The sequence below is a fragment of the Xiphias gladius genome, chromosome 17 (genome assembly GCF_016859285.1).
Source record: "Xiphias gladius isolate SHS-SW01 ecotype Sanya breed wild chromosome 17, ASM1685928v1, whole genome shotgun sequence".
NCBI lineage: Eukaryota > Metazoa > Chordata > Actinopteri > Istiophoriformes > Xiphiidae > Xiphias > Xiphias gladius.
Window position 1 is genome coordinate 13,620,199 of NC_053416.1, and position 24,653 is coordinate 13,644,851.

The 24,653-nt window shown below is 39.3% G+C and overlaps 1 protein-coding gene across 1 annotated transcript; it reads left to right on the top strand.

Annotated features, from left to right (window-relative positions):
• The first annotated feature begins 262 nt into the window (after window positions 1–262).
• sec24a (SEC24 homolog A, COPII coat complex component) lies at window positions 263–22,194 on the top strand. The gene is made up of 23 exons (XM_040149956.1): window positions 263–705; window positions 3,766–4,377; window positions 6,720–6,899; window positions 8,199–8,261; window positions 9,240–9,406; window positions 10,107–10,294; window positions 10,745–10,847; window positions 11,779–11,905; window positions 12,583–12,692; window positions 12,857–12,969; window positions 13,408–13,526; window positions 13,941–13,996; window positions 14,324–14,530; window positions 15,248–15,371; window positions 15,694–15,852; window positions 16,333–16,506; window positions 16,637–16,747; window positions 18,054–18,229; window positions 18,570–18,707; window positions 19,151–19,255; window positions 19,608–19,700; window positions 19,938–20,041; window positions 20,594–22,194. The coding sequence occupies exons 1-23, from the start codon at window positions 645–647 to the stop codon at window positions 20,706–20,708; spliced, it is 3,405 nt and encodes a 1,134-aa protein (XP_040005890.1). The 5' UTR covers window positions 263–644; the 3' UTR covers window positions 20,709–22,194.
• The last annotated feature ends 2,459 nt before the right edge of the window (window positions 22,195–24,653 follow it).

Genomic DNA, 24,653 nt, shown 5'->3' on the forward strand with positions numbered 1-24,653 from the left:
GGCTTATACTATTTACTTGTCAATTATAAAGTCATGAAAATATTCTTGTTAGGCTTAAAAAGACTTAAATGTCACGTTTTTTATGGGTGGCCCTTACTCGGGTGATCGTTTGAACTCTAAATGGATATTAGCAGATATTTTTTGATTCCGCCACATCCAACTATATGAGCAAATGCTGTTGGTTGTACATAAATTCAGAGATTGAATCAGGTAAATAAATTCTCTCATCTAGTTCCTAGTACGCTTGAAAAATCCAGAGCACAGGAGGAAATGCCACGTGTACACACTGCGCATGCCCGACGATTTTTACGTTGATCCTGCTGGGTGATCCCAACTTCCGGTGAAAGAGGAGAAGTGTCTCACACGATTACTCTGCCAAGGCCTGTCGTTACTCACCCGTAGCTAGTCGAACGGGGTTTCGGTAAGAGCCATGGCCCTGTGATCGCCAGGAAGTCAGCTAATTAACGTGTTTTAAAAGAAACGAGGAGAAGTCGCCGTGGACAACGTTTTGACTAAACGCCACATAGTCAGAGCCACTGGTTTGAACGTTACCCCGCGACTGCCAGCTAGGTAGCTAGCTAAAGACGCAGCTAGCTATTCGCCAACTAAGCACCTCTAAATTAGATCCTGGTGTCTGTTTCAAGATGTCAACTGCGGGAATCAACTCTCAGAGCGGGACAGGGACGGGGCAGGCATATGTGAATGGTGAGTAACATTTAAGTTTAGGTAAAATCGGTTAAAGGCCAAGTAGCAATCGACGCAAGTAACAAGCTAACACTAGCAGCAGGTATTGGATCTTGTCACTGTGGCTATCTGCTAACAGTTCGCTAACTGCTTTGCTTAGTAACGCTGTAACGTAAGGTTGCCAAGCAAGAGCGAACTGTCAAGTGTAATTGTGCCGGGATAACTGTGGTTAATCTTGACCTATGTTACCTTACTGCTTTAGGATGACCAAAATAGTTGCTATCGTCAAGGTACGCTAAGCACAACTATCTTGCTCACGGAATTTAGTCAGTGTTTGCTACCTTTGGTTTGTTGAAGTGACAAACCGATGGGTGAACGTTCATCGTAACTTTAAGACAGATGTAAACAGTAAACATGACTGCGATGATGTGATCGCACCCTTAACTTAGCACTTGTATTCTTCTCCTGTCAAGCTGCTCGGTTAGCCAGAACGTTTCCTATCACTTTAAAAACAACTAACGAGCTTTGACTTGTCTTTTCGCGTCTCTGTAGGATTTTCCCTTGTATAGTGTCATTTCCAGCGAGTAATCCCATTTGCGGGTTTATTAGTTCTCTCACTGTTGTTGTGCAATACGGATTTTTTAGCAGGCTAAATAGCTCTGGTTTGTTTGCGTCGTACGTTTTACTGTACATGTGGCACATTGGGGATGATCCAGATAGGTTGCTGCAGTGCTTTCTACAGGCTCAACCAGATACCTACTTCAGTTTGGGATTATTCACACATTTCTAACGGGTCCCATAAACGCTGAGGGAAAAAAATCTAAACCAAGTCCGTGACAACTGACATATTTGTGATTGTGTGCAGCCTTCAGCAGCGTTTTCTTATCCATGCATGGGAAGGACCTCTCTTGTACTGTGCGGACGAAGCAACTACAGCTGGACTTTATAAAGCATCTGTTTGGATTTGTAAAGCTGTAGATAAACGTGTGTCTGAACTTCCAATTAGTGTCACTAAAGGATGCTAATCCAGATCTGATCAATCTGAAAACAAAGTGTTTTTCTGACAGTAGAAACAGAATGAAAACATGCCACTAAAGTTGAATGGGATGAGTTTTCAGAACAATGCTTGTAAATTAGTTCTTATCATGGGATATCTTTAAGGTGAATGAACAAATCAATTGGATTTAAGTAGCTTTGTCATCAATCATGGCAAAGAGATCAGCATGTTTGCAATTCATATAGTGCCATACCAAAATGTTTCCACAACTGTTGATCATAACATAGGACGGCCATAAATTTCATGCATAAAGAATGAAGGCCAATGTAGTGAACCTACCTACTGTAAGCTCACATTAGATCACACTTGAGTGTTTCATCTCTCGTTCAATTTATATTTTCTAGCATATTCTTCCAAAGACTGTAATAGTAAAGGCTTCCCAGACAGCCTTATTTCTATACACCAGCGACATAAAAGATGTCATTCTGCTTTGTTCTTCTATATCCTTAGGCCATTCTAATAGACATTTAATAATAAAAAAAAAAAAGCAGGCAGCTTTGCTGGCAGTACATGATTGAAGTGATGAAGATGCCTTTTTAATAACTGCAATATCCCACTTCCCATTGGAAAGCTCTTTTATTTTTACAAAAAATCTCAGTTTTAGGGTTGGAGGTAAAGATCTCCAGACTTCATTAACCAAATGCTCACCATTTCAAAACTTTTTTTTTATTCATTTAAAAAAAAAAAAAAAAATTCTAACTGACTTCCATTATGTTTTACCTCTCAGTGGGTGGATTTGTGTTTGGCTGAGAGGTCTGATTCCACATCAGGTTCTTTCTGATTGGACGGGAGCTGTAACTGACTAGGAGCTTTAGTTCTTAAAATTTCCCTGCTCCTAGGAAGGACAAAGATTTGTGGTGGATTATGTGCCTTCGTCTATCTTTGCTCATTGAGAGGGGTTGTTTTCTAATCTCTTCTCACTCTGCTGACTTAGCTCTGCTTCCAGTTATGTAGTGCAGGACTAAGTGGATAGTAGTGAATCTGTTTGCATTATGTAATCATTTAGGGTCCAAACCGCAGTACACCGATGCTGCAATTTAAGCACTGATTCCTGATAGATTGTTATTTAGGCAACATTTGATTGATTGACTGACTATATTGGATAAGTATTTTTTTTTTATCAGTTTTTTTGCAGTTGGAAAGATCTTGCATTATCTGCTATGTATGACACCATTGTTCTTGGTACTTAAATTCAGCACTTGGGAAATTTAGGAATAAATGCGAAATTTTAGCCTGGTACCCGCAAAATACACAATCAGAGCATTTTTAATTGTGCAGAAGTGTCTGTGGTGTTTTACTACTGCTGTGTTCAATAAAGTATGGCCAGACTTGCTTTAGAGCCCCACACTCACTTAGAGCAGATCATGTTGAATTAAATCCAGGTAAAGAGATTAGACCCTGGCCTGTCAGTTCATTGGTCATTTGGTGGATCTGAGCGCTTTTCCCCCCGGTGTTGTCGCTACCGTTACTGTGCCATGTGTTTTTCATATATCTTTTTGAACAGATTTAAACCCAAGCTTTGCTTTAAATAAGAGGCACTTGGATCACAAACAAAGGCTTTTTTCAGACATGGAATCTGTAACATTCCTGGCTTCATCTGTCTGGGAAGCTAATGGCTTGGCTTCTAAACTTTTAAACATAAGGTTACCTTATAGAAATGTTCCATAATGGCTCTGGTCAAGCATGAAAAAACGGTAACCTAGAGAGCCACAACCCTTGTACACATTTTGGCGTTTGGTACACAAGAGGGAGTCCAACAGCCTGTTCTTAACAGTGACAGCACCGCTGGCGAATAGTTTGAAAGAAAGAAGAATATTCCACATGAAGTTGACATGTAAAATTGCCAGAACATTTTTAAAAGTGCAACTCTGAAAGGGCTTTAGTGTCATTTGATGAGTGGATGTGTGTTGTTTTTATTAAAAGAAATATCAGATAACTAAGTGTACATCAACCTGTTGTCTCTTTTTTTTTTTAATACCCTAAATTGCCTATAATGCCTTTATTTTTCTTCTTCGTGACTCCAGGTCCATCACAGAATCCAGTTGCCCTACAGCAGCTACCAGGGGTCACCTATGGCATGACTCACCAGCCAACCTACAATCCAATGCTGGCCAAAGCTCCCGCACCCCCAGGCCCTGGACTCTTCCCTTCTGGGGCATACCAGTCTGTTCCCCCAGTCAGCTCCTACCAGCCTGGCCCACCACTCACTTCATACCCAGCTCCCCCAGGCCAGCCGCTGTTGACCAGGCCTCCAATGGGAGGTCCTCCATCCAGTACCCCTCCTCAGTCTGCCAGTCCCAGCCCTGGTCCCAGGTTGCCCTTTGCACAGGCCACACCCCCTCCTCCTGCTGCATCATCTAGTAGCTACTACCCAAACCCCCAGCAGCCACAATCCATGGCTCCCAAATGGCAGTACAACACAGCTCCCCCACCAATGGGGCAAGCCACTTCCATGAGCACGCCTCCCCGCGGCCCTGTGGCAAATCATGTGAACCCAGCTTCAAGCTTGACAGCGCCGCCGCCACCGTCATCGGCAGCTTACAGCTCTGCACCACCAGCCCATGTGTCCCATAGTCCCACCCAGGCTCCAGGCACTGGGATGCCCCCCACCTCTCTGCACGGATACACCCAGCCAGGTAGAAACACAAAGGCTCCACTGACAGCCAAACTTTTAACAACCATTGTACGTACCAAATGCACAATACAATTTTATTTTTCAAATGAAGGATGAAATAATTACACAGAGATGAGGCACTGATTCTCAGTTGTAGAAACTGTGACCCTAATAATGCAGACACTCCTTGGCTCAAATCAATAAAAAGATTAATCATCCTTTCAAGTTTCAACAAAATCAGACCAGTGAACTTTAGCCAATTAATGTTGAGGGTCCCCATCACTTAATCGCTTTAATTATTTTAAAACATAGAATAACATAGACTGTACTTTTAAGATATCGACGTCTGTCCCAGTCCAATAACTTTTTATAGCACAGTTTTCATCTTGTGCCTTTCTGCCTTCATTGTCTTTCAGTGACGTGTTGCAGATATTCATATCTAGAATGGTGATATGTTGGAGCTGGACATTGCCCTCTGCTCCTACACTGAACATGTTGGATGGTTGCTGCCTCTGGCTCCCTCCCAGTTACAGAGAGTCATTTACTCTGAATTTGTACAAAGTTCAATCAAGAATCCTATTGTTTCCAATGGGATTTTTATGTAGCAGTACGATATGGCTTTTAGGACACATCCAGATTTCAGTTTCAGTTTCCTGGTGCAGGTTTTTATTGTTAAATAAATTATTTAACTTGCTTGCATTGTTAACATTTTGATAGATGCAGTTAGTAGTTTAATTTAAGGGTTTAGAATTTAAGGGTTGTCCTCACTGAGAAATAGTTAGCTCATAGTGTCAAAAACAAAAAAAACACTTGTAGAGAATCTCAGTAACTGTGTATGCCAACTAGTCCTTATAATTTTCTCTGAAGGAGGTGGCTTGCTCAATGATATGAGCATGACAGAAATAGGTTGTGTAATCTGTGGCCACAGTGTCTGAATGATTTTTCATTTGTAAAATAACCTTGATTTTTTTTTTCTTTTTTTTTTTTAAGCTATCTTAATTGACTTGAATTGAGAATTCTTGTTCACGTTCACACCCCAACAAAAAGAGTCTGCTTGAGTTTAGTGACCTTTCCCCCAGCAGCACCATTAGGACACATCTACCCAGTACAATGGTGACAGTGAAATGGTGGCTAACCAGAGAATTGGTTAGGTTTTTTTGGAGAAGTACTGTATACTTTGTTGACTACTTTCTTGCTTTAAAATGTCACACAATTTAAAGCAATTGTAAAATTTCTCACATTTCACCACAAGCCACAATAATCTGTGGAACACTTTATGCGCTATTATGTTTGCTGCTGAAATTTTCATTGTGCAGTTCTATATGGTTTAGTCCCGATTATTTCGTCAGTAAAATGTTTCAATAAATGTTAAATAGCACAACATCAATATAAAACGCAAAAATGCACTATGCACAATGTGTAGTAAAGTCATTTTAGTCATTATCATGCAGCTTCATCTAAGTTTGATCTCTTATCTAATAAATTCTTTACGTGTGTCCCTCATATTATAGATTTTTCTTTATAGATCGATAATAATTTGATTATGATTGGCAGTTAATATTTTCTGTTGCTGCTGTTAGAGTAATTACCCAGGGCATTTTAAATACACCATGCCTTCAGTGAACTGTGAAAGGATTGGTGTTGTCTACACCGTTTACACAAAAGTTAACATGCTTGTTTCCTTTATTAATCAATGAGTTCATCAGGAGTTTATTTTTGGTTCAGATACATTTGAACTGGCTGGTTTGTCAGTAGAGATGGACTTGGCTCCGTCACAGTTCTCACATTAGCTGGCTGTGGATCATTAGCACCACCAGCTGTTGTCACCTCCAGTCAGAGCTTATAACGTTACAACGCCTCTGTGATGCCTCATGTCGTTCTTCTACATGATATGAGGCAACACTACAGAGGGCTCTTGTTTTACACGACACAGTAACGCTAACATAATTTTAGAAGTCATAACTCTGCTTAAATTGACTCACTGATAACAGTTTTACCTGAGATGATGGTGATTGTAGGTGAAACTGTACCATCATCTCATTACAACTACTGCTGAAGCAATAAGTCAATTGAAAAAAATGGATTCAACAACAACTCTGATATTTCATTAATCGTATTAGTCATTTATCAAAGAAACAAAATAGTCACTGGTTGCAGTTTTTTGAAAACTGAGGATTTACTACTTTTTCTCTTTCAGAAATTGTGATGAACATTGTTCACTATTTTCTGATGTTTTATATACTGAATGAGTAGTTGATTAATCAAAAAGGAAAATAAAAATGAATCTATATATTAAATAAATATGCATAAATCTACAATGAAAATTATCATCAGTTGGAGAGCTAACAGGGTCTTTCTCCCCAGGCACTGCACCTCCACCAATGAATCCCATGGCTTCCCGCACATACCAACCAAGCAGACCTCTCTATGGGCCCCCAACTACAGGACCCCCACTTACAGGCCCACCACCAGCCATGAAACCTACACCACCTCCCACTGGACCCCCAGTGACCAATGCCACACCTCCACCCCCCAAAGCTGATGGTAAGGTTTTTTTTGTTTTTGTTTTTAAATCTTGACATATTTACTTGTGCTTTGTCTTCATTTATGACAACTAGTTTAGATTTGTTGGATCACTTTGTATATTTATTTACATTTTATAATGGCAATTCACTTTGAATGGTCTTAAAGGTGCTTACAGCCTGGTATGAGCTCAGCAACCTGAGACTAACAATTTATTTTAAAAGTGTTGGACTCAACTTTGCTTAACAATAAAGGAAATGGAGCCAGTTTCCCATGAAACTACATAATGAGTTGTTTTTCTAGACATATAGATAATGGTATATTTTAACTAGGTTTGTAAGTTTGTGGAAATGTTAGAGGTCAAACTCAGTACAGCACATTTTTCCCACACACGAGGCAATTATTATTACAGTATATGCAATGTTAATTAGACGTTTGAAGTACAAACAATTTGTGGGTCTGTGCTTATTATTAAGTGTGAGCGCTGTCTGTGATGATCATGATAACATATCACTTTAGAACAGGAACTGTGTGTCATTCTACTTACAAGTCAGCCATTTTTTTTTCTGATCACCTTCCGTTGTTTCGGTCCCTCCCCTCCTTCCTCTACATGCCAGCTCAGTGTGGGCCGGCTGTTAACAGCACTTTGTCCCCCACTGGGCCCGACTGCCAGGAGGGGGATATTGAATGTCCAGGTGTGGCCAAATCTGTCAGTAGCTGTTAGATGCTGTGTCAGTGCTGTAGTGCTCATCCTGTCCTCTCCGTGCTGTTGTCCATTGTATCCAGGGATGCACTAATTCTTTTTTTTTTTTTTTTTCAATCCCTTAAATAGATACCAGATTTGAAGCTCTGCAGAATCAGCTAATACTGAGCTCCAATCTGTTACTTTTACAGAACAATGCAGAAAATAATTATATTAGTTAATTGATATTAGTCAAGATGCTTTGCTTTGATCTATATAACCTAGAGTTATATAGCTGGGTATTAGTGCTGCTTTAGCCCAGTATTTTTTTAGTATCAGTGCATCCCTGGTAACACATATGTCTTGTTAGTATCATATCTCCCATATGTCCTCTGAATAAACATCTTATTAGCACCAAATGTTTCCTTAAAACACCATCCATCAGTTTCTGTCACTAGTATCATCACTAGTATTGTTGATAATGTTATACCTTAGTACGCCTTTGTGTGCATCTCATACATCTTGCACTGTAGTTCATCTTATTCCACATCTACCTTCTGTGGTTAGGGGACTCGGGACAGGAATAGTGAAAAGTGTCACCAAAATTACTCATCAAATCTGTGTTTGCTTTAAAACAGGAACTGTGGCTGGCAATGGCCCGCAAACATCAAACAGCTATAATCATGTTGACAACAAAATGGGTAAGGCCATTTTCTGCCACATATTAGATTCTTTTCACAACAACCACACGCTTGCGTTTACTAAATGGGGTTTCATAGCAGCCACACATGCAGTGATTGGGTAAACGGTCCTCTTTTAATTCACATCACCGTTTTTGGAGGAGGCAAAGCATTTCTACATTTTATTTTACAATCTTTACTAGTAAACCCTTTCTTCAGTACTGTTGTAACACTTAAAAAATATGACCTGTTGCATTGATTTTCATGTATAAAATGGCTAGCTACACAGTATCGCAGGTTTAGAACTCCCCCAGAGTACATCAATGCATCAATTCTAGTGCATTGTAACCAATTACAAATCTCTAATTTTCTTAGGTTTAAAGGACGTGTCTGGCTATTGTATATTTTTATTATTGTCAACAAATTCCAAAACCAGCAATGAATTGATCCCACAAACCACTATTGTCTGTGTAGCCAAAGCTGATGTAGCTTATTCCTCCGTGCCATTAACCTCCACTGTTCTCCACAAACTATTTAAAAACACATCAGTGAGCCAAATCATTACACTGTGTAACATGTTCGTTCATTATCACGGAACACTGCCACTGTTGTTAATTTTGAGTCAGTCCCGCATACACCGTCATGCTGCTGTAAATACTCATCAGCCACAAAATGTGTATTAATCCACAGCTGTAAATAGTCCCCAGCAAATGCACCATTTACGCCTGTTTGAGTAATGTTTGCTAAAAGCGACAGTGCCCAGCTGTTTTTTAGAAAGAATCTTTTTAAAACATGAAACTACATATTTGTAACTTGTTTTTAAAGAATTACATCATCAGTAAAGACTTTTTTTTAATGGGATTTGTTAACATCAAAAAAATATAGAGTAAGGCCAGCCTTATCATTGAAAAGGGTTCACTTTATCAGTGCCCCCTGCTAATTAACGAGTTTAATTGCCTATGTAAATTGAATTTATTTCTGTCCCCTTTTCCTTCACAGCTGGTCTGCCCCAGCTCGGACCACCTGGTCGGCACTTGGGTCACTACCCCTCCCTCCCCCCTGGGTACCAGAACACCTCGGCTCCCCACAATGCCAGCTCCCCCATGCACCCTGCGATGCAAGCCGCCACGCAGCCTTACACTCAAGCACCTCAGCCATACCAGCAGGTGAGATGGAAGTTACAGCCTTGCACGGAATTTTGTACTGTTAGAGCATTTTGCACATGTTTTTTTTTTTTTTACACGTTCTTAATGGGTGTTGAGCAATGTGCTCTGCCACTTCTGTCATACATTTGTTTTTCACCTAGTACACATGCAAAACCCTTCCATCTGTAAAGACTATATGGAAATGTTAAGTTGTCATTGAGATATATCTGCATTTGTGTGTGTATGCAGTGTAAATGTGTATTTGTAGAAGCAAAGCTGACAAAACAAGGTTAATTTTACAGCATGACAGAATCTACATACAGCTTGCTTTATTTGTTATGTGATATACTTTTATTATTTACAGTATTAAGATACCTAAACAAATTTTTATGTTTATGCCAGCAAATTAGTTGGTTTGCTGATATATCGGACTGATTGCTGTTGTATTTTTGTCACTTAATAGGTTGTAGTCAGTGTCATCCATGTCTGTAAAAAATTTTTAAATATTGAATTTTATGTTGGCTGCGCTATGACAAGATAAAAATTCTTTATTAATAAATCCTTTTGACCTTAAAGTGGCCAAAGTTGGAGGCAGTGATATCAGCAGGTATCTTCACCAGTCGATTATAGCATGGGTGGCCATCTATGCTAACTGATCTGGCTGTTATATGTTTTTGGTAAATAGATCAGCTAAATAGCTTGTTGTATTCCCTTCTCTCAGCCACCTGGTGGCCCAGGGCCGGCACAGCTGAGCCCGTCCTTGGCGGCCATGAGCCTCCAGTCCAGCACCCCAGAGGCCCTGATAGTGGTCAACCTGCTGCAGGAGAGGAACCTGCTGCCACCAAGCCCGATCCCTGCCCCGACACCCTGCCTGCCCCAGGATCTGCAGAAGATTAATTGCAACCCAGAGTAAGCCATGGTGGACTAATATCAACAGCGTCTATATTTATTCTTTCATTTGATTATGTTATTATTCTTAAAAACTCATATTACTGTGATATTAAGTATTTTCACTTTAATTTTTCAAATTACACTATGTAATTTTGTGCAAAGAAAATTATTATGTGCTCCAAAAGTGAGACCGTTCGCTTGTTAAACTACTGCTTACAGTGAAGAAATAATGGTTTGGTTGCCAACTGTGCAACTGGACACATTTTCAGTAGATCGGCATAAGCATTAACTTGCCTTTGGTGACGTTCCTAGACATAGATTAAACCCCCAGATGATCATTTACGTGTTTGTCCATTAACATAACCCAGTCACCCACATACTGTTTGGTACACACAAAACAGCAGAGACAAGATAATCTCTCTTCATCCAGTTCAAGTACAGTACCTTTATGTGTTTGTGTATCTCCAGGGTTTTCCGTTGTACGCTGACCAGCATCCCCCAGACACAGTCTCTGCTCAATAAAGCCAAGATGCCGTTGGGCCTACTGCTCCACCCCTTTAAAGACCTTTCGGTAACACCTCAGTTCAATATTTAATGTGCATGCGCATCGGTCAGTGCATGTACATCAACTTAATTAACCTTGTTATTGTCAGCTCTCTATAATAATGTTATTTCTCAGATGTCATGTAAATGTGAAACCTGGATCAAGACGTTAGGGTATTAGGAGGAACATGGTGAACACTGCTATAATTTTCCTGGGGCAACCAAATTTTTCTGGCAGTTTCTGCGCCTAAACAGGTTTCTAATTGGTTGTAGCATGTTAATGAGAAAGATGTCAGACAGGAAAAGTATCTCTGTGGCAGCAGTGTGAAGGGATTAAAGGAAACATCATAGTACACTGCTGATTCCTCTGGTTTCTTGTTTGTTCTTGTTTTGTATGTAAACATTCTGATTAACTTGTAACATGATGTTCAGTAAATAAGATCCCTACAACGGGAGCCAGTGATACCTTTAAGCAATGCACTCCAGAGCCATTTTCTGATGTGCAGGTGGTCACCGCTGCTTCACTGTTTAAGCAATATGCAGCACATAAGGGTGTGAATCTGTATTTGTTTTATTACATTAATGTGAGGAAAAGTGGTTCCAGGAGAAATTATTAGTTTGTTTGCTCAACAAAACTCTTGCTGAATAAGTTTTTAAAATCATCTACAGCCTCATCTCTTCCTTAGACTTAGATAAAATAACTATATCAGACTTTTACTGAATTCCCTAAACACCTTTTTCAGAATAGGATCTGACTAAATATGCCTCTGAGCAATATCTTTCAGAATTAATTTGTGTTTGTTCCTGTGTTAATTGAGGACAGACAACAGAGGCATAGCACAACTTAGACAGCAACAAGAAAGTCTTTATTGAAATGCCAATTACAGTGACCTGCAAACAAGAAAACAAGTTTGCCTGGAGGCACTTCTCACAGGGCTTTTCTGGTTGATTTCATGCAGCAACTTCCTGTGGTGACATCCAGCACCATCGTCAGATGTCGGTCCTGCAGAACATACATCAACCCCTTCGTCTCTTTCCTGGACCAGAGGAGGTGGAAGTGCAACCTGTGCTATCGGGTCAATGATGGTAAGAAATGGGAGAGTTGTGATGAAAGAGATATGATCATCTGAAAGAGCTTTTGTCAGTGAGAATGCTGGAGGCACTTGACAAGAGGCCAAACTAATACAGCAGCAAAATGTACTTCCCATTAAGTAACAAATGGAGAAAATGACAGGGAATTTTTTTTTTTTTTTTTAACTTTTTACTTTTTTTTACCTTTGGTGAATTCTCGTCAATCTTAAATAATCTGAAAAATACCACTTTTTGGCAAAACTCGTGCTTTTACTTTGTTTGATAGTTTTGGAAACAAACACATTTATGTATCTTATATAATACCTGGGTATTATTTATTCTTATTTGTTGTGTGTGAAGATTGTCTTAGTCTGTTTATGTCTGTTTTGTATTTATTTCTGTAACAATGTTCTTATGTTGCCCTCTTGGCCAGGTCTCTCTTGAACAAGATATTTTAATCTTGGAGACTTTAAGCATGATTAGATTATGGAAAAAGAAAGAAGTTGTCTACTGTTTATTAGATGATTTTTGTATCGTGCATATGTAATAATAGTAGTAATACAGTGCATAAAGGGATGCATTTGAAGTGGATACACTTCTTTTCAAATTGAGAATTAAATCTCACACAAAGTACATAGTGTACTATTTGATACTAAAATCTTACTGGATGTTGTGTGTGTGTCTGTGTGTAGTTCCAGAGGAGTTTATGTACAACCCAGTCAGCAGATCATATGGAGAACCACACAAAAGACCCGAGGTCCAGAACGCCACTATTGAGTTCATTGCTCCTTCAGAATACATGGTGGGTTACAACAGCTTTATTAATGCTGCTGCTGTTTAAGAGCTGAACAGTTATCGGCATGCTCAGTGTTGTGTACAAATTGTATAGCAATCTGAATGTGTGATAGATGGTGCCTTTGTATTGGCCTTGTGTTTAAGTAATGTGTTTGCCCTGACTTTGTCCAGCTAAGGCCACCGCAGCCTGCTGTTTACCTCTTCGTTCTGGACGTATCCCACAATGCAGTGGAGACAGGCTACCTGAATGTGTTCTGTCAGTCACTGCTGGACAACATCAATGCGTATGTACATTTAACAACATTTAATTTCCAGTCATTACAGATGTTAAGTTAATTTTTCCTACTGCTATTAAAGCCTACGGAGGGCCGAAACACAAAATCAGTGTAGATGTTTGACATTGCATGTGTAGGTAAACCAGTATATTTGAGGTTGTTCATGAAGATATTTAATCCTACATAAATAAACCTTATTAATAGGAATGAATGTTTTCCTTTATTCATTCAGCAGTGGGCCAACATGTAAATATTTCTAATAGAAACTGGGAAAAATAGGTAAATAGTTATTTAATTAAAATGCCATAAAGTGAAGTAATATAACTCAGCAGAAGCAAAAGGACTTCTTACTGTAAGGTTGATGTGGGGCTTTGTAAAGAAAGATGACAGTAGATTATCCCTGTCGCCAGAGTGCTCTCTTTATGTAAGTGTATGTGTGTGCCCTAGGCTTCCTGGAGATTCGCGGACAAAGGTAGGCTTTATCACCTTCGACAGCACCATCCACTTCTACAACCTGCAGGAGGGGCTTTCCCAGCCTCAGATGCTCATCGTGTCAGACATTGAAGGTGAGACACAGCCAACAGCAAATGCTACAACAGCTGTCTGCAGACTGCGGAAAATTTAAAGCTGATAAATATATAAAGTATCAAGAGATCACAGACTGCCTGGGTCAGTGAACGGGACTGTGATGTAAGCAGTTTTTGTAAAACTTTTCAAACATTCACCTGGATCCAAATTTCTAAATGTTGTACTAAAATCCAAAAGATAACACAGAGAAGTCGTCAAGATGGTGTCGAACTTTTCTGATTTAATTCATGATCTCAAACTGCACAGCAGACAAGTTCTTTGTTTTAATGGTTTTGTTTAACTCAATCAATTTATAGTAGCTGCACTTTTGAAAATGAGTCTCATCACTATTGAAATATCAGTGTGTATATGACTGCATATTTGTTTCAATAATAACTTTCTGTCCTTCACAGATATCTTTTTACCAACACCAGACAGCCTTCTAGTAAACCTCAATGAATGCAAAGAAGTAAGAAACTTCACCTTGATTAAAGCTCTGTTGTGAACATGAATGTTCAACAGTCCAATATTTAGTATCACATCATATTTCTGAGTTTTAAGCTTAATTTTAGCCTAGTGTTTTCTATTTCTTTACTGTGTATACTAAGTAAAACTGATAACTACTTTATATTTAAGATGTTATTTCATTTATAAACATTGTGTCCACACTGCTGAGTGAGACAAAACTTAAATTACAGGGCTCTGACCTCCTTGAAGAAAAATTAAAGACGAAATGACGTAAGGGATCAATAATGGGTCACAAAAATAAAACTCACACCCCGTATTTGTCTTTCAGCTCGTGCAGGATCTGCTGAAGAGTCTGCCAAATTTATTTGAAAAGACCATGGAGACCCAATCAGCTCTGGGATCAGCTCTGCAAGCAGCCTTCAAGCTGCTGTCGCCCACCGGAGGGCGCATGTCTGTCTTTCAGACTCAACTTCCCAATCTCGGTGTGGGGGCACTGCAGTCCAGGGAGGACCCCAACCAGCGGGCATCTGCCAAGGTAAGATGACGACGTTTCCCCAGGACATCAGTGAGAAATGTGTTGAGCATTCAATAGGATTAAATAACTGTACAAAAGCTTTATGTTACTTTAAAACTCCAGATGTCAGATTAGATAAATAATGAATTAAAACTACAAATGTTGACAATGCTCATTATAGTGCTATGATACCAGATATGATTTTTTTTTTTTTAATTTAAGATGGAATGCACTGAATAAAGGATAATGATCAATTGCTGCAAAAGCTGCCAAAAATGACCATTAATTGTTTTACTTATGGCAGGTTTCTAATTAGCCATTACTCCTGCACTTGTATAATTGAATTTTGGGGACTATACCAGACAAGGTGGGTCAAAATTCTCTGAGGAAGCACAAAAGTATAGCTGATTATTGTTTTGCCTGCTTGTTTCACCCTTTCTTGGCAATTTGAGCCAGACCCTTAACTGCCCAGACATACAAGGCAGAATAAATGAGTTAATGTCATGCAAAATGTTTGACATAGTCATGGAAAAATAATCGCTTTTCATATCAGGGCTGAGATTCAGAGGGGAATCTTGAAGCCAAAGGGCCAGCATTCTGGACAAATGTTTTTCTAGCTTTTCAACAATCAAACAAACAAGATCTGGAGAAAATGTCTTGATTCAAACAACTTTTGGGTAGTTGCGTTACATTCAGATTTTTAGCTCATGGGTCCACCTGTTTATGTTTTCCTTTCAGGACATCCAGCACTTATCCCCAGCAACAGACTTCTACAAGAAGCTGGCTCTGGACTGCTCCGGCCAGCAGGTGGCTGTTGACCTGTTCCTGCTCAGCGCTCAGTACTGCGACCTGGCATCGCTTGGTGAGTCCCCAACTGAATGGATGGGAGAGGGAGGATAGAAGGAAAGAAGGAAGGAGGGTTTACCGGATTATTGATAATTGTTTACACATTTAGTGCTCATTACAGGATACTTTGACCTGATACTGCAAATTTGGGTTTTATCAAGTTTGGTAAATTTATGAGTATCATCTGGTTATATGACGGTCATAGGAAACAACAGGGGGAAATAATTTTGCATGAGGAGGGAGAGGGGGATTGGGGTACTTTTTATAGTGTCATAAATAAAACAATAAGCGACTCATCGTTGCCTTCTCTCTCCTCTTGTGTGCCTTCTCTCTCCCAGGCTGCATATCCAGATACTCAGCAGGGAGCGTCTACTACTACCCCTCCTACCACCACCAGCACAACCCTGCTCAGGTGGAGCGCTTCCAGAAGGATCTGAAGAGATACTTAACCAGGAAGATTGGCTTCGAGGCTGTCATGAGGATACGCTGCACCAAAGGTCCGTTGTCACAAGAGAGATGATGAGATGATGAGATGATGTCCCCGATGTGACAGAGAATTTTAAGTTTTTCATGTTTAACGCTCATTCCTTTCTGATTAGTAGATGCTTTTCAATGTTGACTTTACTGATTTGCTATTTTTCATTTTATCGTAATTATGCAGCATTATATTAATGATGATAAATCACATTATGTGTTTTCTTAACTGTAAATAATACAGTAACTGGCTGCTGGGATAAACTTTTTTCACACAAAAAATACTATTTAGATCATTTTTTATGCAAAACTAAAACAATACAAGCTCTTCTGTATATATTAAAATGTTCCTGATGGATATATGACTTTAAAGTTTGAACTCTGTCAGCCATTCTGAAGAAAACATAATGTCTCTAGAGTGTTAATAATTTTTTTTGCTTCTGTTAGGTAGACTTTGTGCTATCACTCCAGATTGATTGATTTCGTCCTCTCTGTCTCTGCAGGTCTATCCATCCACACGTTCCACGGAAACTTCTTTGTGCGCTCCACAGATCTGTTGTCCCTCCCTAACGTGAACCCAGATGCTGGCTTTGCAGTTCAGATGTCCATCGAGGAAAACCTTGACGACATGCAGGTTGTCTCTTTCCAAGCTGCTCTGCTTTACACCTCTAGCAAAGGTATACACACACACACACACACAACCAAGGTTGTTGAAGTTTTTTTTTTTTTTTTTTTCAAATCCACTGTGAAAATAAGAAATAATTCATCTGTCTCTTTTGTTCAAGTAACAAGATCTTTCTTTTACAGGAGAGAGGAGGATCCGTGTCCACACCTTGTGTCTGCCTGTGGTCAACTCTCTGTCAGATATCTTTGCTGGAGCCGATGTTCAAGCCATTACTGGGCTGCTGGCTTGCATGGGTATGTACCACATTATGTAACACTTTCAAGGGAACAGGTCAGATGAGACTATTTAAGAAGGATATTATCATCCAGGTTGTATAATTATTTTATATACATACTGGACAATATTTAATGATTTGATTCTTAAATTTTAGAATTTATGATGTTCCTCAAGTCACAGTTTCCTTGCTAAGAAAACTTGAAGAACCAAAATGTTCTGCTGCTGTGTATGTATCAGATAATTTGCTTTCGTTCAATACCAGCAATAGCCTCCAATTTTGTGGCCCGCCAGTTATTTTTATAATTTCACTTGGTAAAGTAAAAACATGCAACATTCTATGAGTTTTGTCTTTATGGCAGTGATAATTTTCTGAATACATCAGATAAAGAGTGTTTTCAACATGAATATTTTCGTCAAAAGAGAAGTTTCTGTGTGTTTGCGTGCGTGCATGTGCCTGCATGCAGGTATACAAAAAACAGATAGTCTTAAATTTCTATAAAGCATCACTCTGATAATATTCCTCATTGTTGTAGTAAATAGTCTTGAAGGGTTTTCATCCACTTCACTGTTATAAGCACTGACGGATGGACATGACTGCGGTTGCCTAGCAGCCATTGCATACTGAGTCATCAGATCTGTCTGGGCTCATCTGACATTTACTTAAGGGACATGTGCTCATATTTTGCTTTCTTCAAAATATGGTACGGAAGAGTTTGACATTTAATTCAAACGTAGAACTTCAGCTGTTTTGAACACTACCACTGAATATGTATAATCAGTTGAAGCCACGTAAGGTGTGAATGATTTGTTTTGTTCCTTACTTCGACTGATAGCCCACAGCTGTTCTAAACTGCTCATTACTGTACACAATACGAAAAGTCTTAAAGTTGCATTAAAAAAAAAAACTATAATGTACCGCTACTAACAACGTGCTCAAAAAATTACCATAAATTTATAAATCACATTAATCTATCAATCACATTTTCTCAATCAAAATGTCAACATGGCGATAACGGCAAACTCTTTTCGGTACATGTCATAATATGCATAGAAAGTCCAACCATTCATACCATCACCGATTATTCTACAATCCCCTCTACACCCTTAACTGCACAGTTAGAATTCAATCCTTTCAAAGAACCCTAAAAAGAGCAATGAGACAAATACCTGTGAAAACTGGTTTTTATCTCTGTCAGTTTTTTTAGTACCACTGGGGGCCACCAAAATATCAGAAATTTTTAAATACTCTATATAGTGTTTAAGAGAATGAGATGAGATCCTCAGTCCTTCTCTTGACAACTGGAAATGTGTCCCTCTCTCCAGCTGTGGACCGTTCTATGACGGCCAGTCTCAGTGACGCCAGAGATGCAATGACTAACGCTGCTATTGACTCCCTCTCATCGTACCGGCAGTCTGTGTTGACAGTCCAGCAGCCCGGCCTGCTGGCCCCGGCCTGCCTCAGACTCTTCCCCCTCTACATCCTTGCCCTGCTCAAACAGGTCCGTTTTTTCACACAATCAATCATTGCACAGCAACTGCACTGTTGGGCGATTCCTTGTGCTTTGCATTAAATTTCTCCTTCTATTCTCCACTGAAATTCTTTCCATCTCCTTCTACACTTAGTCCTACCTGAAATCTAAATATGTGGAGAGTAGGGTTCAGTCTTCTGTATTGTCTTATTGAATTTATTAGTTTAGCTTACAAGGAACATTACAATAAAACTATTCCGCAGTTTTCTAGCCCTTGAGAAAATGCTTCTACTCCCAGGATCAAGTGTTGTAAAACATGGCATCAAGCTTTATTGTTTCAGTTGTATGTGTTTGTGTGTGCGTCCTGCAGAAAGCCTTCAGGACAGGCACCAGCACCAGGCTGGATGACCGGGTGTTTGCCATGTGTCAGCTGAAGTACCAGCCACTGGCCTACACCATGCTGATGATCCACCCTGCTCTGTACCGTATCGACGACCTGACCGATGAGGTGAGGAGAAGGACATTTCCGTTGAGCGCCTTTACATCTCAGCTAGTGGAGAGAGATTTCGGTGAACGCAGCATTGAAAAAAAGTAGCGACCCTGGATGAAGTTTCCTTGAAGGCAGAAGTTTTAGACAAGGCCAAAAGAGAGATTTTTTTTTTTTTTATGTGTCAGTGTTTTATGATTTAGATGATACGATGGGAGTAAAACTGAAAACTTTACTGATATGTGGAAAACACAGCTGTTTCGGTTGGAAAGTTGCCGTGTTGTTTTGTTTTTGTTTTTAATTTGTGTTAAAGACTACTTTTAGTCATTTCTCAATTGACTATCTAGGGTTTTTTTTGGCAGTGGGCTGAAACTTGAACAGTGAATCCAGTAGTATCTACTGTTATTTTTAAGTATCCCTCTGTTCCTGAGCAATCTCTTTTCCTCTCTTTCCTGCATCCCCAGGGAGCTTTGAACATCAACGAGCGGACCATCCCTCAGCCCAGAGTGCTGCAGCTGTCTGTGGAGAAGCTCAGCCGGGAGGGAGCTTTCCTCATGGACGCCGGCATAGTATGTTTTACACTAAGCACTCGTAACGAGCTAACAGAAATTATGAAGCTGATGACTAAAATCAGGCTGAATTATGAAGAAATCCTGAGTAAGAATGAGAGATTTAGAATATTTTCAGGTGGTTCTTTCTTCTGTAGAACACTTGTTTTGACTAGCCAACACAGTGAAGTCGTACTATCATCCAGTGAGGCTTTGAATTAAAACATCAGCACAAGCTTCAGTTTTTATATCTGTTATGTTTCAAGCACCCAGTAATTAAGTGGGCAGACGTTCACAGTGATAGCACTCGAGCTACAATACTCACGATTTATCATTGAGTGTATTTAATATATTCCCTATTCTGTTCCAAAAGGTGATGTATCTGTGGGTCGGACGGAACTGCAACCCCAACTTCCTCACACAAGTCCTGGGAGTTCCCAGCTATGCTGTCGTGCCTGATAACCTGGTAGGAAACCTCACTTTCAGGCAGTCACACTTAAAAGCCAGAGTTTCCACCTGACTTGTTCATTCTTCATTCCTCCACTTTTACTTTAACGTATCTGTGCACCAGGATTTTCCAACGAATTGTCCTGAGGATGGTATATTGCTCAGATCTGTTAACTTACATACAGTACAGGTACAGTTTCACACATTGCATCCTCCCCCTGATGAAGGAAACTTTACTCTTGCTCTTCTCCCACAGTACCTGCTCCCAGAGCTGGACACCGCCGAGTCACAGAGAACCAGAGCTTTCATTGGTTGGCTGAGGGATCAGAGGCCATTCTTCCCCTCTCTGCATGTCATCAGGTGGGGAAACACACCATAATGTGTATTAGAGAGTAAACAGTCAAGTAGCAGGAGCACTACAACATATGGTTATTTCCTTTTTGGGGAAATTAGAACCAGCCAACAGCTGCTGGCAGATTTTCAGTTTGGCTGTGAAGTTACTTTTGTCTTCCAGCCTCTCTGGCAGGTATTCTAATGTCATTTTAAGGTCCCTTTCTGTTCCACTGAGTGAATGATAGAAAATTGAAAGCTGTGACTGAAATGAACTGTTAACAATCAGTGTAACAGCTGATTCAATTAACAAATCAGAAAACTGAGCAGCATGAAAGTTACACATGCGCTTTTGTGGAACAGAAATAAGAAAAACACTTGAGGGTTTCAGTCCAGTAGATTTAACAAGGGAAAAAATGAGGGCTAATGTGTAAATCAAAGGTGTTCAATCCAAAGAGCCTCAGCGTTTTCATAGTAAAACAAGTCTTGAATTACCTTTGGTCACCACTTTGAAATGAGAACTGAGCAACTGCAACTGATGTCTGTTTAATTTTATCACCCTTTATCATTTGGTGTTCTCAGGGACGAGAGCCAGCTGAAAGCCAGCTTTATGCAGAACATGATCGAGGACCGAACAGAGTCCGCCCTGTCGTACTACGAGTTCCTGCTCCACCTCCAACAGCAAATCTCCAAATAATCTTCAGTGGGACTGTGGAGATGAGGGAACACTGAAGAAAGGAAGCGCATCAGTGTATGTGTGTGCGTATATGTATATGGTGTGTGTGTGTGTGCGTGCGTGCGTGTGTGATTGTGTGTGTGTGTTTGAAAGCAGTGGGAGGCAGACCCAACGATGCCTCTCGCTACATTTCCAGCTGTGGTCCAGCATCTCTCTGAGGAAAACCTTCTGAGCTGAACTGATGCAAAGTGTCGCTCAAATCAAACTATGTGACGGACAGTGCGAGGACGGAGGGTGACAAAGAATGGATTCTGATTCTTTTTTTTTTTTTTTTTGCCATTTTTTTTACCCAGCTGAAGCAATGCGTTGGAAGAAGAAAATCAAGAAATCCATGATGATGATGATGATGATGATGTATGTCAATGATCAAATGGATTGGTGTTTATTCTTATAGAACAATGCTGTCTAACTGAGGTTCAGATAGTCGCAGCAAACAGAAGTGTTTTTGATCAAAAAGCACAGTTGTCTTTACTAAAACAAATCAAAACGGTGTATGTATGTATGTATGTATGTATGTCTGCTTAAGATTAGGTTTATAAGGAAGGTTCGTATGTCTGTGCTTAAAGACTGTTATTGGGTGTCACTTGGAGTATTTGTACACAGAACACCTGAGCTCTAACAACACTCTTAATATCGTACCTGAAGGACAGAACATGTGCTTTTTATTTCTCAGTCATTATAATTGTGTGTCGAACCAACCCTTAGACTCTGTTGTTAAAGGTAGAAATGTTCAAGGTGTTTGAAGGCACATCGACCTCACTGTCATCGCTGCCTTGAATGTGTGGACTCATTTTCATTGGTCTGATCTGTCCTTCAGAAAACCTCTGTCATCCTTTCTCTCTCTGGACATGCAGAACACCTCTGATGACATCATTGTTCTGTTTGTTTATTTCTTTTTTTCTTTTCTGATTGTTTAATTTATGAGACTCCCAATCTGATTAAATTCTATAATTGCCTTGTATGGGAACTCAATTTTTATTATTATACCTCTGTTTAAATACAGACTCTATATATTAAATATTTTAATATAACAGGATATGGGAAATTCTTTAACACAGACATAACAAAGCCATTGTGATCTTTTAATCATGCTTATTGATACTTATATTGAAAAGGCTGCATTATATAAAGGTGAAGAAATGCTAATGATTTTAGTATAAACATTAAGGTGAAATTACGATAAGAAAATAAAATGTTTGGGACTTTTTAAATGTAGTTTGTGTTTTGGTGGGTGAACAGTGTTTATTCGGTGAAAATGAAGACTGCAAAACAGAATATGGACCAGCGTAGTCAATATTTCTCTTGACTTTGATTGAATTGAAGGCTTTTGATTTGGTCTGATTTCATACACTTTGTAATCTATGTATTATAAAAGCAAACATGTATTTAGGAGCAGACTAATATGTTTTGGTCTTCATGCACAAAGTTGTCTTTCATAAAAAAAAAACTGATGAAAATAAAAATAGCCTGTTTTTGTACAGAGTAAATTGCAGAGCTGTTGACTCAAGTCACATGACTTGGACTAGAGTCAGACTCCAGTCATGAATCGCATAACTTCATACCTGACAAAATAGTAAAAAATAAAAAGACTTAGGACTTGGACTTAGACACCAATGACTTGTGATTTCACCTGTCCATAAGAGAGCGAATGAAATAAAAAAGATATGACACGTGACTTCACTTTGACTTGGAATGACTTGATCTCCTGCCAAAACCCCAAGAATAATAATTGTGTTATTACAAAAGTTACCAAGGAACCTAATCTTTCTTTCATTTTCCTGACAACAGATATAGTCGTTGTGTGTGCTGGTTGGAAAGGTGCGTTTGGCATTGCAGACCAGCAGACAGATGATATGCCTCAGATTAACACATTCTGCGGGGCGCTCTGTAAAGGGGGCTTCAGAAAAGCAGGATGCATTGTGGGAAAGTCTTAAATAAGCCTAACAAACACTCTGGCTGGATGTAACACTGGTTAAGCCTGAAAAGTAGTTTGACCAGGACCAGACTAGTCTGGGGAACTTTCCATGGTAACTTAGATCAGACTTAGTTAAACCTCTTGTATGAAACAGAATTTCCTGAAAATGAACACGAATTGCTGAAATATGTGCAATTTCACTGGTAGTCTTGCTTCATGACACGTAAATACTGCTGAGATCACTAAAAAACACTAAACGTGTGATTGTACAAATGGTATTAAAAAATAGTGAATGGCACATAGTGACTTGTGTAGGACTCAACACAAGTCATTGTTCTTCAAGTCCTAAGTAATCCTCAAGTCAAGGCTATGAAGTCCAAACTGAAGTTCAAGACTTGGACTTCAGTTTGGACTTCATAGCCTTGATTTGAGGATTACTTAGGACTTGAAAAACAATGGCTTGGTCACTCAGCTGGTAAATCGTGGGCTACAGCAGCTCCACATAGAGAATGGCCAGAAACTGATGCCTCAGTGCAATATTGTTAAATTTAAATAACAATACTCAGGATTTTCCCATCCCTGTGGCCAAGACCATACATATACTTGTAAACCTTACTACATGCGAAAAACAGATAAATTGATCGTTTTATTAATATCTACCACTTTAATATTACTCTTTAAAGATGTTATCAGCCAGTATCAATATGTACTGATAAATTGTTGCCATTTGCAATAATTCAAGACCAGTAACATGACAATGATTTCTGCTTCTATAATAAAAGGCAGGATTAAATAAGGTTGTGTTTAATCAAAGTGTCAGCTTTGCTTTCATGCGGCCTAAAACAACATGTCTGCATTGTGTTAACCACTATAACCACTGACCAACAATGATAAGGTGACTCCAAGAAGGTGATGCAGTAGATTTATTTCTCATTTTATACATTATCTCCCATTTACCTTCTTCTAGACTGCTGGACCAGGATAAGATCCTGTGATTACACAGCGTCAGCAGTAACATCAAATATTTGCCAACCTTATCAGTACGCTGTTTGAATTTAAAGCCCCACACGCCTTCAACTTTTATTTTATGTATTTTTATTTCAGTGTTTTTGTTTTTCCTGTAGTTCAGGTATAATGGGTGAAATGAATATGCCTCAGTATGTTTTAAGTCAGATTTTGACAGATCTGGATCAGGCCTCCATTTTCTACCTCGGTATGAATAACCCACTTAGTTTGTTTCATTTTGATCCCTGTTTATACTCTTCATTAAATACATTATTTTGTTTGACTGGACCTGCCAAACTACTGACAGCAGACTTGCTTTTTTATTTTATTTTATGTTTTAAACTCTTCATGACAGCCGTTCATTCAAGGCCCTGAAACAGTAAACGGGGACAGAATGATCCATTACAAGCTCCAGGATCCTGATCAGGGGTCAGCAGATGCATAAAAATCTGTATACATTCAAGACGAAAAACTTTGCACGTGCAAGACAAAAATATGAATACAGACATATGCATATGCACTCTTTTTGTTAGATTTAATAAGCCCTGTATAGGCATGGCTCTGTTTCATAAATCTCAATTTTTGTGAAAATGGATTTAAGAGCAGTAGCCTTCCACTCCCACAGTTAACCATAAATTGAGGTAGACATGCCCTTAATCAACTGTCTGCATTTGAATATGTCTGTATACCCTTTCTGGTTTTCATAGTCCTCTATGATAGCAAACTGAACATTTTAAACACTCCTCTTAGTCTTAATTTTGCATCTCTGCTGCTGGTGCGCACATTTACACAGAGATCAGCTCTTTAGTTCAGTGAATTCACATAATGAACATTATCTTATTTAGTACCTAAACCGGGCACGTGTTTAAACAAGCATGTGATTAAGTGATTTACAGTGAACGGTTGAAAGAAAAATGCTCCATATATCGCAAATTATTTGATGGTAATTCTAATATATTCAGCGTTAGCCTATTAATAGTAATTAT